This window comes from Diplotaxodon limnothrissa, linkage group LG4, assembly GCF_057381915.1.
Source record: "Diplotaxodon limnothrissa isolate DT_005_m linkage group LG4, D_limnothrissa_male_GT1.1, whole genome shotgun sequence".
Lineage (NCBI taxonomy): Eukaryota > Metazoa > Chordata > Actinopteri > Cichliformes > Cichlidae > Diplotaxodon > Diplotaxodon limnothrissa.
The window spans coordinates 18,001,800-18,018,830 of record NC_140599.1 but is presented as its reverse complement, the minus strand read 5'-3'; the positions used below and the strand labels follow the sequence as shown (position 1 = coordinate 18,018,830).

General features: G+C 40.6%; 3 protein-coding genes across 4 annotated transcripts in view; 2 read left to right on the top strand and 1 right to left on the bottom strand.

Annotated features, from left to right (window-relative positions):
* The window catches only part of pitpnc1a (phosphatidylinositol transfer protein cytoplasmic 1a), a 53,037-nt gene extending 47,934 nt beyond the window's left edge, over positions 1–5,103 (top strand). For both annotated transcript variants that reach the window (XM_085352367.1, XM_085352368.1), the window contains 2 exons: positions 3,191–3,254; positions 4,793–5,103. In XM_085352367.1, coding sequence (XP_085208493.1) covers positions 3,191–3,254; positions 4,793–5,103 — 375 coding nt within the window. The remainder of the gene's footprint in view (positions 1–3,190; positions 3,255–4,792) is intronic.
* Positions 5,104–7,815: 2,712 nt separating this feature from the next.
* Positions 7,816–12,608, bottom strand: slc25a19 (solute carrier family 25 member 19). Its single transcript, XM_085352365.1, has 7 exons — positions 12,551–12,608; positions 11,116–11,276; positions 10,675–10,830; positions 10,405–10,575; positions 8,418–8,598; positions 8,207–8,337; positions 7,816–8,122 (listed from the first exon to the last, which is right to left on the bottom strand). The coding sequence occupies exons 2-7, from the start codon at positions 11,245–11,247 to the stop codon at positions 7,907–7,909; spliced, it is 987 nt and encodes a 328-aa protein (XP_085208491.1). The 5' UTR covers positions 11,248–11,276; positions 12,551–12,608; the 3' UTR covers positions 7,816–7,906.
* Positions 12,609–12,943: 335 nt separating this feature from the next.
* Positions 12,944–16,167, top strand: mif4gdb (MIF4G domain containing b). Its single transcript, XM_085352364.1, has 6 exons — positions 12,944–13,002; positions 13,571–13,689; positions 13,778–13,887; positions 13,985–14,140; positions 14,843–14,935; positions 15,547–16,167. Exons 2-6 carry the CDS (start codon positions 13,611–13,613, stop codon positions 15,772–15,774), a joined length of 666 nt encoding a protein of 221 aa, XP_085208490.1. The 5' UTR covers positions 12,944–13,002; positions 13,571–13,610; the 3' UTR covers positions 15,775–16,167.
* Positions 16,168–17,031: the final 864 nt, after the last annotated feature.

The window sequence follows — 17,031 nt, the reverse complement described above, 5'->3', positions numbered from 1 at the left end:
CATCTATGTATTACTTTTATGTATTAGTCATCTATTTGTTGTAATCATCTATCCTTGCAGTTGTTTATTACACAAAATAAGTTATATTATCACACTTCTGGCCACATAGCGCTGATATTCACTGCACATGCCCATATTAACTTTTTCCAGCCAGGTGTTTTCCTTTTCCCATTCTTCCCTTTCTCTGAGGGGAACAAACATTGCTGCTCTAATGCTGGGCTTACACTGTGCGGTTTTAGGCCCATTTTGAGCCGATTTTTGAGTGATCGGACCGATTTTGGCCTTCATCGTGCGTCGTGTAGTATACGTGGGGTAACGAGAAGCGATTAACACCTTACGACCAGCTCCCGATCATCAATCGCTCGTGAGGGTGTCACCACAGGCGCTCACACAGCTGCCTGATCAATGTTTTTCATTAGCAATTTAGCAAAGTTGATGGTGGTGGTGTGTCTGTGTGAGTGAAAGACAGAGAGAGCGAGCGACAGATTTTCTGTTATAACCTTCATTTTATGGAGGCACAGTGTGAGCACTCAGGTCGCATCAGAGCATCGGGCGTTTTGGAATGAGACCCTGCATCGTGACCTACGAACTTCTAACCTCTGCGAGTCAATCGTGCAATTTGAGCAGGAGCTGAATCGCGCGACTGAAAAAAATCGCAGTGTCTGCCCAGCTTTAGGTGTACTGTCCAGAGGTGGGACCAAGTCATTGTTTTGCAAGTCTCAAGTCTTTATCCTCAAGTCTCAAGTCAAGTCTCAAGTAATGTCAGGCAAGTCAGAGTCGAGTCTCAAGTCACTGGTGTAAAAGTCCGAGTCAAGTCACAAGTCTGAAACTTTGAATTTCAAGTCCTTTCGAGTCTTTAAAAAAAAAACAACGAAAAAATAATGTTGCAGTTATGCTAAATGTAAATATTAGACCATGTAATTTTTAAATCTGTGTTTTTCTCAACACATGACAAAATAGTGAACTTAGAAAATATACACAAATTGTGAAATTGCACCTCTTTAAAATGCAGCTCAATTAAACTTAGCTCCAAGAATAATTTTCACCGACAGTTCTGAGATAAGCTGCATGTTATTCTTGGATGCGGTTGTAGGACCAGCTTTAAAATCGCATGACAAAAATATACACATTAAAAAAAACTGTATCACCAACGTAGCCTGGACAACATTTGCTAGTTAGATGAAGTCAGCTATCTCATCGTAGCATATTTATATGCATATTTATAATCATACGGTTCTTGGAGTGAGTGCATACACTCATGAAGTTTAGTAACTTCAGGTCACTGCAACAAGCCCAGGTACAGTTTACCGACGGATGGGTGCAGGACCTTGAAATGCACCATGTAGAACGAAAGACCATCGTACGTATCATAAGTTTACCAGTCTCACAAATTGTCGTCATAAATACACATTCCTTAACCGTTTATTAATAGGACCTTTGAGCTCAACGGTAATTAATTAGTAGTGGAAATAATTTCTGGTAGCATCACAGAAATGTAGCAGTGACAATAATATTGTATGCTGTAATCGTACTGGGCAATTAGTGATACAAAAACCTGTTTTATCCTGTGAATAAAAGTATATGTTTTTGTCAATGTACCATAATAACAGAAGCGAAACGCAATATTGTGTCAGGACAATTCACTATTTATGCACAATAAATAAAGGAGCATAGCGCGACAATTTCTGTTCAGCGCCAGACTTGCTTGTAACCTATATCACTAATTATGTTATGAAAATGACGTATTAACTACTAAAAAACACTGACCTTCGTGTAAATGCTTGGAGCAGACTAACCTGTGAGCTGGAGTGTTCTGGGACGTTATATTTGATCTTTGAATGGCTGCAATCCAGGCCATCCGTCGCATCTTTGTTACTTCGGAAACATGGCTTGAACAATTTCTCTTCAACGACGTAATCCGATAACAACCGATCTCTTTACCCGTCGGCTTCCCGTGGCTGTCATGCGACCGGCTATTGCAGTTAATCATACAACGGCTTCTTGACATTTTTGTGTTTCTTTTTATTGCTGTATAACTGATTTTAATTGAAAGCCTGCGTGCGCTAGTACCGCTTGCCACGAGTTCCCAGAATCCTTTGCGGTTCTACCCGTGAATGACGTCACATTTTCAATCTCTATATAATATGCATGTTAGATTTTATATTTGGGGTAAAATATCAAGTCTTTTCAAGTAAACCGGTTCAAGTCCAATTCAAGTCCCAAGTCATTGGTGTAAAAGTCCAAGTCAAGTCACAAGTCTTAGAACATTTTTTCAAGTCAAGTCTAAAGTCATAAAATTAATGACTCGAGTCTGACTCGAGTCCAAGTCATGTGACTCGAGTCCACACCTCTGGTACTGTCATCCGAGACTTGCACCGCAGTGTCGGCGTTTGTTTCCCTGCTGGCCATGCTTCTTGTTGTGGTCATCTGTTGTCTTCCGGTATTTTCTCCGCAAACGACCTTTCCTCGACCAATGAGATGAGCGGTAATCTGAATTGTCATACTCGAATTGTCATAAGTGTGCTGTCAGCTCATTGGTCACAAAGCAGGAGAGGGGCTGGGAATTATGTTTTCAAACAAAGCGTTAATTCCATTAACATTTATAGACTACTTTTGATTCTCACTGTATTACGGGACAAAGTGCGTCCCTTATTAGCTCAATACGGGACGTGTACTTTTGTTTCTAAATACGGAACGATTCCGTTTTTTAAGGGACGGTTGGCAACCCTAATTATCACCTTCAACAATATCTGCCCTGTTCGCATCCCACAGCTTGCCTTGCAGCACCACCTCCCTTTTTCTTGGCTGCAGAATTTAAACTTTGTATCTCTCATTTCCCAAAGCCATTTTGCTACAGCATCTGTCCCTCGGGTCAGCTGTCCCTGCACTATCCTTGCCCAAGGCACCCACACACACACACACACACACACATTGGAGGCAGGTTCATTACTCACAGGCTAACACCAGGAGTGTCCCACATAAATCATAATCCTCTAGGGGTGAACAGAAAATGTTTGAAGTGAGAAATGAAGTGAAACTCTCTGTATCCTTTAGAGCGAATGCCGTCTGATTTGCAGTTTCTCTCCTTGAACTTCCTCCCTGCCTCTGTCCCTGCCTGAATTCATTTTCCTGTGAGCTTGCCTCCTTTGCTTCCCTTTTCTCTCTTTTTATTTTTTGTAATCTTCCTCAGGTGATCCGAGATGTGCTGCTTTTAGGACACAGGCAGGCCTTTGCCTGGGTGGATGAGTGGATTGGTAAGTGCGCAGAAGATGACAGTCTTTAGAAAACTTGGGTTAGTTTCATGTGCAGGCATTGACTCATCTCACGATTGCACCCACTTCACATACATTTTTCCATTTTAAGATGGAGATCATAGACTGTATGCAAAGGATGGACATAGCTAGCATGACATTATCAATTTGTTTATTAATTTCATCAACTTTTAGCTTTGTGACCATCTCCATCTGGTGTTTTTGGAGTTGGAAATATTTGGATATATTTGTCATATTTGGACATGAGCATAGTGTGCTAAGTTATCAACTAAATGTTAGCAAGCTCTTTTTAGCAGGGTGTATGCATGCAGTGTATGGGTACCATGCACAGGAACAGATACCTGTTAATAATTCTAAATAGGGTAAATGCTAGAACCTCCACCACCAAAAACAGAGAAAAGACTCCCTGAATGGCCTGTTAGGACAATTAACCACGAATGATAACATATAAAATGTTCCACACTAGATGGGTGACTCCAGTTAGCTGTAGTGTCACCTCTGCTAATTGGTTTTGCCACATCCTACCTCCTCCTACAGAAGTGTGGCTGGTTTGTGTATTTTTGAAACTGTCTTAGAAACTTTGATTTTTCATCTTGTTGATGTCAGAGGTTAGAAGAGAATGCCCAGACTGCTTTTATAGGAAGAGAACATTAACTCAAATTCTCATTATAATCAAGGTATGAAGAACAACATCTGATTGTGCAACATGTCAAACTGTAGAGCAGATGGACAACAGCAAAAGACCGCAGGTGTGACTACTGTCAGCTAAGAACGGGAAACTGAGAGTACAGTTTTCTCCTGACACGTATTTCCCTTGAAGCAGTTCGTTGTAAGACCTTGAGAAACCTGTGTGCAATATTTCCACATTTGCAGCCTCACCACATTAAATAAATCTGCAAAGTCCCATTTCCAAAAAGCTCGAGATGCTGTGGACATTGAAAATACAAAGAAGTTGTAAATCTTAAAGTCATATTTTATTCACTGTAGAACACAGAAACCATATCGAATGTACCAAAGTAAGAAAAACATTAGCTCATTTTGAATTTGATGGCAGCTACACGTCTCAAAACAGTTGGGACACGGCCCTGTTTACTGCTGTGTAGCATCCTCTCTTTTTTAACCATGAACATCTGTTAACTTAAGGATATGAGCTGCTTGATTTTCTAGCTTTTTAACAGTCCTGGGTCTTCATAGCTCCATTTCATATTTCATGATGGGTCAAATGGTTTTAAGAGGTGAAAGGCCTGAACCGCAGGCAGGCCAGTTCAGCACCCCACTTCTACTACTACTAAGCTCTGTTCTGAAACACATCTGTTTAAATACTTGATGTGTTTTCTATGTTTTATTGTTAATAAATTATGTGTTTATTAGAATTGCACATCTCTGTGCTTATATCACATAAAAACTGCATTAAAATCTAATAAAAACAATTCTAAAGATTCCTTGTCTCTCATATATGGGGACATGGATAGCTCAGTAGGTATTATTATTAATATTATGTCACTGCTCCAACCCAACAGACATGACCATGGATGAAGTAAGAGAGTACGAGCGTGCCACGCAGGAAGCCACCAACCTGAAGATTGGCACTTTCCCCCCTACCATTTCCATCTCAGACAACCGCCTGCCATCTAGCACCCGCAGCGGACCCAACAGCGCCCCGTCCACTCCCCTCTCCACCGAAGCCCCTGATTTCCTGTCAGTGCCCAAAGAGCGACCCCGGAAGAAGTCAGCTCCAGAGACTTTGACCCTACCTGATCCAGGCCGCAGGGATTCACTCTTCAAGCTTCCAAGCTTTTTCTCCTGGAACTCCAGTCCGCAACCAGAATGAGAGCGGGGCTAAGCCGCTGTTAAACACCCCTGACCTGCGTATTAGTGGAGGATGCCTACCCAGCACATCCTGCAATGTTCCCTCAGCCATCTGAAGAAGAAGTGACTGTCCTGGTGATCCCAGCCCCTCAGCCGACTCGCCGGCGTTCCAGCAAAGCCAACAGCTCTCAGATTGCCTTTACAGGTACAGCTAGGCATCCACAGCAAGGCCCGCCAAGTGTAAAGGTGTAGTAAATCCCAGTGAGAGTCCAACAAAAGCACCTGCAGGCTCCTCATCCTTCACTTCTCCTTAGAAAACAGCCAGTCTGCACCTTTCATTAATCAGTATGGAGTCCAATTAGCCTGACTGAGTGTAGCATACATTCCTGAAATCGTTTTATCCCACAGTGTCACCTTGTTTTCATCCAAGCTCAGGGTGTGTTGGTGAAAAGATATCGAGAGACTCAGTGCACATAAACTTAACATTTGTTTTCTGCTTTATCTTTAAACATCTCTGGCTTTGTTCATTTATTTGGTAACTGAATTATGTAGTTGGGACTCTTGTTGGCCACTGTAACAGTCGAGTATTATGGTTTTCACAGTCTGATGTAAGGTGATTGTGTATTCTTGTATATACTGTATGAAAAATATAAATGTGACTCAAAAAGAATATCATATCAAGTGATGAAGCTGCTTTGACATTTCTGTAATGTGTCTCAGCAGCCATGATGTCTTCATGAAACAGCATGATTCTTGACTACCGAGGCTGCCCTTAAATATTTGTGAACTGAATGTTTTCCTTATCTGAGCCTTATATGTGATGTCGTGTTTTACAGGAGTTTTTACAGACTTGGTCATGTGGTGTTGTTTTGCTGCTGTATTGACTTCATTGTGGTTTTATTGTGTTCATTTACTGTCATACTATTGATGGGTTTTGTATTCAGTAAATGAAAGTAAATACTGCTGCATCCGTTACTGTGTGGAGAGTTTGTTAATGTGATCTATCTGAATGGAAAGACAGGCTTGTGGCTCATTCAAATGCAACTTTGGAAATCAAGTCATGTTATTGTGGAGAATCCACTTAGCCAAAACAAAAAACGGATCAGACATCAATTGCAGAAACGATAGTCTTTATATAGGGCTTCAAAAGGGGATGTACAACAAATAAACTGCTCGACATCAGAGCAACATATAATGGCTTCCCGAAACTTTCTTTGCTAGCTAAACCCAGAGTAACTTTTGTCTACCACAAAGGATTCTGGGAAACACAGTTTTCTAATGAAAATACCTGTTAAATGCTCCCTTTTAGCAGAAAATTTAATCTATAATTAACAGCACTCACTAAACATGTGGCTAACACTTAAATCACTTACAAAATAACCAAAATGCTGTTATCAAACAATAAACTGCAATAAAGTTACAACATATGCTGTATAAATTAGAATGAGAATCAGAATACTTTATTGATCTCAGAGAAAATTTTGTGGCCAGATATGCTCCAAGACAGTAAGAACAGTAACTAACAAGTTAAATCAGCAGTATTAAATAAGACAATATATTGCAAAATAGCTCTAATATATAAATATCTCAACATATTACGTGAAATTGTATATAGATGAAGCTGAAACTGAGTTCCCCCTCTCATCATACTGCAGATAATTTATCTGAATTTCAGGAGCAAGGCCACACCCCCCTACATGCCACTTTCTGTTCTGTCTACATGCTCAACTTTTGCTACCTTTTTCAATTCATACACTTCTCATTAGTACAGGCGATCGCCTCTGAGGCCTTTCCCACGACATCTGCCAATATCTGCAAGAAACACTGTCAAACCTAAATGAGGATGTTGTCACAGCTAATGGACTCTTTGGTATTTTCCCTGCAGATATTAAAGAGATGCAACTGCTGTGCAGTGTACTTATGCTTTAGATGGAGGAATTGTAAGAGAGTAAGCAGTATGTGGGCATTTATGCAAACAGAGCATGCATCCAACATGCTCACATTCAGTTATTTTATTTATTTTAAATATGTAAACCCTGTTGTGAGCTCTTTGTCCTCACTTATTCATTTTTCATCATTTAGGGGGCATGTGATGACCCATGCACATGTGCCAAACTTCAATATGTAAACGGTTTTTTTAATAAAAGGTGTCAAAAGGCATACGATTCATATGCACACCTCTAGTGAACACTATGTTCATCCTGGTCTACACACCACACATGCAAACACAATTCCTTAATCCAAACTTTATTGAAAAAAATAATAACGTCATAGTGTTCAGCAGACACATCGACACAACTGCTTTAACAGTGTAATGTAACACAACAAACTAACTGAACTCTCAGTTAGCAGTCCCTCACATACCCAGTCCTCCATAGTATATAATGCAATAAATATTAAGTGCTTTTTTTTGTCTGTGCACAAAACCAACACAAAAGCTTAATTTTGTTGTATTCTTTTCTTGCAACTTAATGAAGTCGAACAGTTTGTGTAAAATGACACAAAATGCTCAAAGTGTGCAAAGTTCAGTTTGAATATTCAATGCTAACACTTATCTTTTTAAAGCAAGTATCCACACACCTTGAAATCCCACATTAAATTCATGTTTTTAAAAAAAAAAAAAAATCCAGCTCTTTTGCGACACACACTCAAATGACATCACAAAAAACATAATGTAGTAATTTTTCTGTCGTGATATGTAAACACAACAGAAACAAATGATGATATTGACCCAGTTGACACATTTTTTTCAGTGCAAGAAAATAACAAGGCATAAGTTAGTTTCCAATGTGCGTGATTGTGTGTGTTGCTCCCCTCCACCTTCATCATCTTCTGTTAAAGTCTTTGGCGATGACATTTGTTCCCCGTTTCTCCTTGAAGTTATGCATGGCGTTGACAAAAAATTCATACCAAAAAAAGGTGAAGCCTGTTGACAGCGCAGCTTTTACGAGACTGGGGGACAGGCCTTTGAAGAATCCTCGGAAGCCCTCCTCTTTGGCTATTTGAACCATGCAGTCGAGCAGACCTCTGTAGCTCCGCACCTGCACAGGGCAGAAGGCAATGCTTCAGCATCAAACCCAGAGCGCTTAATCAAATATGATGAAACATGCTGTTGAGGAGCTTACCTGTCCAAAGTGAGCTCTGGCTGCTTCAAAGCCCCCCACCTGCAGTCTCTTCTTGAACAGATCGAATGGGTACGTGATTGTTTTGCTGATCATTCCAGCTCCACTCCCACAGACCAGGCTTTTTAAGTTTCCTTGAACATAAAAAGTGACAGGATTTTAAACTGAACCCTGTGCAGGTGTAAACGCTGCACAATTAAGAGTTTCCACTCACCTCCTGAGTTCCCAGCTTCGGGTTGTGGAGCCAACAACTTTTTAAAGATATTGTAGAAGAAGAACTGCAGGCCAGCGTAAGGAAACACAGCCATGAGTGTTGGTGACAGGCCGCGGTAAAATGTTAGAGTTCCTTCTGATCGCCACATTGTAGACACAGCATGTCGCAGGTTCCTGTACACCTGGAAATAGAAAACTGGGTTTCAGCAGTATACAGCGAGCGATTCTGCCTAAGGCAGGAATTCGAGAATATTTAACATGCTTTATGAATATTTCATCGTTGTAAGACTTGAAATGGTCTTCAATGCTGTTGGTAGTGTGGGAAACAAAAACTTGTTTCCAAATCCTCAAATATTTCTACATTCGCCTAATTAAACGTATTTGCATATCTCTGTCCTCAACAGACAAGTGAGAAAAAATTAATACTGGATGCCCGTGATCATTTTGGGTCCTCGGGTGGCATGATTCTGTCATGGAAATCAGTGCATGGGCTCAGGAACACTTCCAGAAATCATTACATGATCCACAAATGTAGGTTAAAGCTCCCTCGTGCAAAGATAAAGTCATATGTAAATGCCACCTTCACGTTCTCTGAACCAAAGCTCATTTAAAATGGACTTTGGCAAAGTGAAAAACCTGTTCTGTGGACAGACTAATCAAAACTTTTTACTTCTTTTGGAAAATATTGATGCTGCATTCTGCAGACTAAAGAGCAGAGGCACCATCTGCATTGTTATCAGAGCTCAGTTCACAAGTCTGCACCTCTGGTATGACGGTGCGTTAGTGTCTCTGGAATTGACACCACTGATGCTGAAAAAAATATACACAGGTTGTAGAGCAATATGCGTTTCCACTTAGGCAACGTCTTTTTCAGAGAAGGTCCTGCATACTTCAGCAAGACATATGCTAAACTAAATACTGCATCTATTTGTATGTAAAGGTTTTAGAACAACATGTGCTCTTGTGCTCTGAGGGCCTCTGGATGTCTGGAGCCTGGATCTCCTCCATACCTGCTTCTTGCCCTGGAGGACGGGGCTATGGCCCCCCCCACACCCTCTAGCAGATCATTACATGAAGGAACCTTTTAAATACAAGCGCACTCATGCTCACAGGTGTACACACAGGTGCTCACAGACACAAACTACACCCTTTTTGGCTCCTACCTCAAAGCACACGGTGTGCTGTCGATCCTACGTGCTGCACAATAATATTCAATATTTAGTATTTACTGTTATATTCACATCGATCATTGCAATGTTGTTGTTTATTATATTGCTCTCTTTTTCCCCCCTTTCTCAACAGGTGATCCAGAAGATTGATATGTATTTTTTTTTCCTGTTTGTTTTTTTTCCCCTTTATCACCGTTCCTCTTCCCTGCTGTTTTTCTTTCCCTACCTCTCTTTCTTTCTCCCCTTTCGTTCCCCCAGTCATGTCTGTCCCATGTGTAACATCTGACAATAAAATAAAGAATAAAAACAAAGTTGAATCAAATAGACCAATACGGCAAGGCCGGGATGATCCATTTGGTAAAGTAAATCCGTTGGGCATCTTTCTTCGCCTTTAGACAATAATTCTGATGGCAAAAGAAAAAAAAAAAGAAAAAAAAAAGGGACAACATATGCTCCCATCCATACAAAATCCGGCAGCTGGTCTCTTCAGTTCTCAGACAACTACAGCCTGAACAGCCTGTTCCAAAGTGGTAAACAATATGTTATAAGATACGTTTCTGTTATCAAATTTAAAATGATTTAACATTTTTCTTAAAAATTTCTCAGTTTAAACACTTACTATATTTTCTGTACTCTTTAGTGAAAAAATGTGACTTTATAAGATGTGCAAGTCATTGCATTCTGTTTTTATTTACATTTTTCACAATGCACCAAGTTTTTTGAAAGTAGGACTGTAAAATAAAAACCTGTATAACGAGCTGATGTATGAAATTCTGTCAAACATTGACAGCGATCAGGATAAGAAATGATTAGTCCCACCTTGGGTTCTCCCTGAGCTGCAAAGCGTGTCCGCAGTGTGTCCAGAGGCTGGCAAACCACTGTGGCAGAGCAGGCTGCCAAGCCGCCACAGACGAAATGAACGCCTGCTGTCTGGCTGTCATACAGCGTTTTCTGATGGACCAACTCTGTCAGAAACTCAAAACTCGCAAACTGCAAATTGGACACAATAAAAGCAACTGTGTTGTTGAGATTGTTTAGAGTAATACAATTGTTCCACTTAGCCTGCAGTTCACAGTTTGCAGGTTGTACCTGGACAGCTCCGTAGCAGATAGAGAGGAGCTGTGCTGGGATGTGGCCCTTCCAGAAAGCAGACAGTCCCTCCTCTAAATGAATGCAGCGTGTTGCCTGAAATATCCCATAGTACTTCCCCTGTGGTGTTTTTGAAGACACACGCTCTATCTGCAGCTACAGGGGGGAAAATACAGATAAGAACACAACACATGACCTGCATTTATCAGGCTTCAAAAATCTCTTGATTAAAGTTGTTGTTTTTTGGGTTTTGTTTTTTTTTTTTTTTTTAAACTGAATGCAAATGTTTGCACATGCTTTTAGTACAGTCACCAATTGGAAGGTCACAGCTGCTACTTCACGGTAATCTTCAAAGTGAGCACGAATTCTCACTTCTGGGCTCTCTTCTCTCACCATTTGGACGCAAGTCTCACATGTTCCAAAACAAGTACACATCCTTACCTGAAATCTGATTTTAATGACATCAAAAGGACTGATGAGGGCTCTGGTGACCATCCCAGCAGCTGAACCAGCGAAGGCCGCCTCCTTTGGGGACAGAGGTGCACCCTGGACACCAGGGTCATAGCCCACCATGTCTCTACAGCCTCAGGTTTCTAGAAACTCTAATGAGACAAATGACGAACCCTTTGTTCAGTTTAACACAGTTAAAAACAAACTTTAATTCAAGTTTAAATAGATAAAGATAATCTTAACTGCATCACGTTTGGTGAGATGAGCTTGTTTTGTATGTATAATCTTAAGCACAGGTGTTTCCAAACTGTATTAAAGTGAGTATTTTGATATTTATAACAACAGTTACATGCTAGATGTTATAAAACCTCCAGTTTGGTTTTGGGGGATGGACTTTAGAACAATACACAGTAATATATAACTCCTATATACGTTTCATGAAAATGAGAAATGGGTGTTTCCCCATTTAGCACATTTCGTTTACTGAAATGTGCTAACATACATGGGAATGCAGTATATATTCTGTAGATTTTTTATACTGTTCTAACAAGCTTGAAAGTCAATATTTTATATGACCACCTTTATTGTACATCACAGCCTGAAGTCTCTTAGAAAAGCTTTCTTGTAATTTCTTTAAGTAGTCTTCCGGAGAAGTTCCCCATGCATGTTTGGGATCACTGTCATTCTGAAAGCCTCCACCATGTTTTACAGATGGCTTTTCTCCTTGTCTCCCTTCCTTAAGCATGGCTTCTTGACATCGACCCTTACACTGAGACTATTTACAAGGAGACTTCAGTGAAAAGTTGATGGATCACCTGCAGGGCCAGTTGGATCTCTCGCGCCCTGTGTCGGTCTTTACTATTTCTTAAGGACATGGCTTTCATTTGCCACCCACCAGTCCAGTTTCCTCAAATGTTTTAAGGATACACAACAGTGGTTGATAATTTAATTAGTGTGCCATTTTATGCCTGAATGACTTCATATGCCAGTGTTCAGTGGTTCAACAAACAAACTAAAAAACAAAATTTTATAAGCCTGGAGAACTATTGCTCACACCACTGAAAAAATGTCAACTATGTCTGGCTCCTCCGAAGTAAAGTATTAAAAAAACGAAACGACGGGTGGCTCAAGACTTTTTCCTAGCAGCTGTTTCCACGACATTACATTTACAGCTTCACCCACGTCATTCGTGTTTTGTTAGGTGTCTGTTAATGGCTGGTTTTCTTCCATGTTCACCATTTATAAAATTATAACACAACCATAAAATGCCATAAAGACCAGAAAAATTAAAAAGAAAAAAAACAAGACATGTGGAGGACATATAATAAGACCTTGGAACTAGCTAAACTAAGCTAAGGTAAACTAAGAACAGAGCAGGCATTAACTTGGCTATAATGGTAACAGAAGCAGACAAATATCACCGTACCTTCATGAATACCACATCAGCTCCAACAGTGAACCTCAACTGGTACAGTTCAAAATTAGTAGAACAGGAACAGATTTCTACTTCTTGCTAGCACGCTCCTAATATTACTGCCGGGTCGGAAGAGTCTCTCCAAGACGAAATATCACGTCAAGATAAGTCCCTACCTCACTACACCGTGTCAAATTCAGCAAGTAACTACTTAAAACTCACATCCTCTTTTATTTAGGACATCTATGGCGTAGACAGGCCTCGAAAGTACAAGACTAAGGCCTTCGTTTACGTTAACTTTGGGTTAGGCGAAGACCATAGGGTCTGCGGCGAAGAAAAGAGAGGAGGGACTCATCTTTCTGTTGATACTTCATCTTCGAAAGGTTAGGGTTGCGTCGAGGAAAGGCTGCCTACCAGAGCATACCTCTACCTGAGCGTAGATGTGACACATTGGCATTAAATAGGTATAATTGTCACATAATTATCCTCCATTTTTTGGTCAATTATTTAACTACCGTTTTCTTTCAGTTCGGGAAAATATTTACCCGTTTGTATCTTTCAGCGGGCGGTTATAACGCAAGTGTAGGTTGGGTATTAAACTCCACTCTGATTCGTTAGCGTCAATGCTAGCCGTTAACGTTTGGTTTCCACTACAGCTGTAATGGATGTTAATGTTGTTGAAAACAAAGCTACCGTTAGACGAAGTTTTACGTGTTCTTACACTAAACTAACGTTACCTAGTTGAATATGGAAGTAACATTGGTGTGTCACATCACAAGTTGAAGATAACTTGGCTCATGCTTGGTTGGGTGTTCGGTGAACTTTTTAGTTGAACTGGGTTGTATAATCCCCTCCATCCCTCAGTGAATGAGCCGCGGCCGGGGGCCAGCCAATTTGATGACTGTACAGGATTTTGCATGTATTGTGGTCACCAAAAGTGCCCGGATGTCTCCGACTGTGGCCTTTTGATCTGTCTCTGAAAAGCTTAGATTCTGCATGAAAACGCTTGCAGTAACTGTCTGATTTCCACAGGTGACAGCCCTCCCGTGTAATTTGTTTACTTGCATCTGTAATGGAAAACTCTGCTGAAGACTACCGGATCCAGTCATTTGACCTGGACACGCAGAGGTTACTAAAAACAGCCTTGAAAGGTCAACCCTTAACTTCTTCATGTGTGTCATTTTTGGGTGCTGTAAAAAAAAAAAAAAAAAAGCACTTAAACATATTCTCTCTTTTCAGATCCATTTCTGGTGAACCTGGAGAAAGTATCCAACATCATTGTGGATCAGTCTTTGAAGGACCCCGTGTTCAGCAAAGAGGCTGGGCGTATTTGCTACACTATAGTGCAGGTCAGTAAGTCCCACCTATATATTACATTCAAGCTCCCACTTTTTGTCCACCCTCTCACTGTTATCTGCCTGACACTTTGCTTGACACTTTCTGCAGGCTGAAGCCAAGCAGAGCAATGGAAACGTGTTCAGGAGACACTTGTTGAACCGACTCCAGCAGGAGTTCAAAGAACGCGAGGAGATGAGGGCACGCTCTCTGCAGGAGTGGGTGTGCTATGTCACGTTCATCTGCAACATCTTCGACTACCTCAAAGTAAGAGGCAGAGAGAGTTTTGAGTATTAAAATTTAGGAAAGGGAAACACAAAGCAGCTTTGTTAAATCACTCTGATTAAAAATGGAACCTTTTCATTGTCCTTATTAAGAGGACATGCTGCTTTTTTTTTTTTCTTGTATGTCCACACTGCAGACAAACACCTCCTCTAGCTGCATCTTGGGGGTCCTAATATGTTAACTGCAGCACATTTAAGTGTCCAGGAACAGCCACTAAAATTTGAACAGATCCTAATTATGCTGCTTCTAAAATCTAGGTCATGTCTCATTTAGTAAGGTGTTTATTCATTGGCAGTGTAAAGATGAGCCTGAAAGGTGTGGTGCTAACACACTCAGGTTCCACCCATGCTTGGAGCCACTGGCATTTTAAACAGAGTGATCCTTATTGTAAGACTACTCAATCCTGGCTTTTGTGTAAGAGAAATCAGAGTCAAGGACTTAACACAGTTTCCTTTTGTTTTATGTTGATAATACTGAGCTGCTGTAATCAAATCAAATCACTTTTATTGTCACATCACATGTGCAGGTACATTGGTACAGCACATGTGAGTGAAATTCTTGTGTGCGAGCTTCACAAGCAACAGAGTTGTGCAAAATACAATAATGTAAACAAGCAAAATACAAGAATGGCTACATCTGAAACTAATAAATATATATAAGGACTCTCCACACTGTGTTTTTTAGGTGAACAACATGCCGATGGTGGCCCTGGTTCATCCTGTGTATGACTGCCTGATGAGGTTGGCCAAACCAGACGCTCTAATGAATGAGGATGAGGTGAGGAAGATATCTGGAGAAAGTGTTTATCAGTCATTTGCATATAAGTGTAAAAGTCCTATAGTGGTTTTCCAGGACTGACTGGGGGAGTGGGGTTGTTTTGTATAGTCAGTCGATATACCTCCTGTTCCACTGGGTGGTTTTTGTCTGACTACAAATGCATATAAATCTATAAAGGCTAATAAAAAACTGAAAAATTGATTGTTAAAGCTTTCATAATTGCATTTTGGCCAATGAACCTCCACTTTTTTCTGCATAGTGGAACAGTTACCTGCACATTGTTTGACATGGATGACACTGTGTTGATTAGTTGAAAAGTGGGCCAGAGAAGCACAAAAAACCCCATCAAAGATTTAAAAAAAAAATGCAGTATGAGAAGCATGGCCTCTTTTAGTTTTGCTTCAACTTCACTCTTCTCTGTGGCTGGGTGGTGAACCAATAACAGCACATGTAAGTGTAGTCCACAGATGTGTTGTAGCACGTAACATTTATACTGCCCACATTTGGGCAGTCCATGGCTGCCGACAGTTTACCCTAACCACAGCGAAACTATAATCTCCCTTTTAGTGTGACGTTCGTTTTTACTGAGGCGTCTCCACCTTTCTCCACAGGTGGACTGTCTGGTGGTGCAGCTGCATCGCATCGGAGAGCAGCTGGAGAAGGCGGACAACCAACGGATGAATGACCTGTTCTTCCTGCTGCGGGACGGCTTTCTGCTCCAGGAGGGCCTCTCGTCCATGGCCCGCCTGCTGCTGCTGGAGATCCTGGAATTCAGGGCCGGAGGTTGGATGCTCAGCAGCACCGCTCACAAGTACTACTACAGTGAAATAGCTGACTAGGACTCAAGGAGCAGGGCGCTGAGCACTAGAGCCTTCAAGCACCTTGGACACTACTCAAGCGCCACTGATTACAAAACCAGCTTTTTGAGGATAGATAGCAATATCCTCCAAGCAATCTGAGGAGGAGTTTGAGAAGATGGTGATTTCTCTAAAAAGACTAATACAATGTTCCTGACGCGTGCTGTGGAATGTGCAATAGGTCACGCGGAGCTGAAGTTGAGTTAACGAGGTTTGACCACATTCAGGTTCACTTTGTTTCAAAGACGTTTGTGTTCAGGTTTGATGCAGCCAGAGGAGCTGAGGCAACTTTTTGTTTTGTTTTTTACATTTTTAATCATTCTAGCATTCCTGTTTTGAGAGAATATGGCAACCTTAGTTTACCAAATCCAAATAACATTCCAGTCAGATAAAACCTGATTTAATTATTTTGATATTTTAGTGTAAACTTAAAATTTTGAAAAGGTTTTAAATTGCGATGGGAAGAGTTTCTGCTTACTTTGTCCTGTAAAATCCTGTTAGCGATCAGTTTGGCAGAGTCTCAATTCAGGGATTTATTTTATTTTTTTGTTTCTAACAGCAGTGATTGGTTAAACCACTTTTCTGCAGAAACATCAGATTCCTTGATATAAAATATTTGTTAAACAAGCTGTGCCGATATAACTTGAATACCATCACATGGTACCAACAACTCCATAAAGACTGACATGTTTATTTTTACCTTAAGAGGCAGAGGGATCTGTTTTCTTCTCCTTTATCGGAGCTCCTTTTGCAGGTCAGTTATGATTGCAAAGCTCATAAAAAGTGTTTTTTCAAAACGATTTAACTTCTCTTTACACCAGCAACACTACGTTTGATAGTCCACCATGGCTTTCAGGAGTTTGCTCAGGCACAGGTGCCGTGCTGTTAAAATATTACATCTTTCAAATGTGGTTGTTTTCGTAACCACGATCTGTAGAATGTATGTTGAAATTTGACTTTAAGGCAGTCTGACAATGATAAAAACAAAGAAGTTACTTAAAAGCCGCTCATAGATGCACTGAAGTATTTTGTCTCCTGAAATCATTTTCTTTGTTAGTGTAGGGAGATTTAAATTTCAGCCGTTGCAGGTTTTTTTTCTTGCAGATTCTTGGGTCAAATGAACAAAACCAAGAAAAAAATGCATTTGTGTGTTAAACTGCAATGAGTCAAAGAAGGACTTAACCAAATCCCTAAATGACTCCACAGACCTGACTGTAACATGAATCTATTTTTTACTAC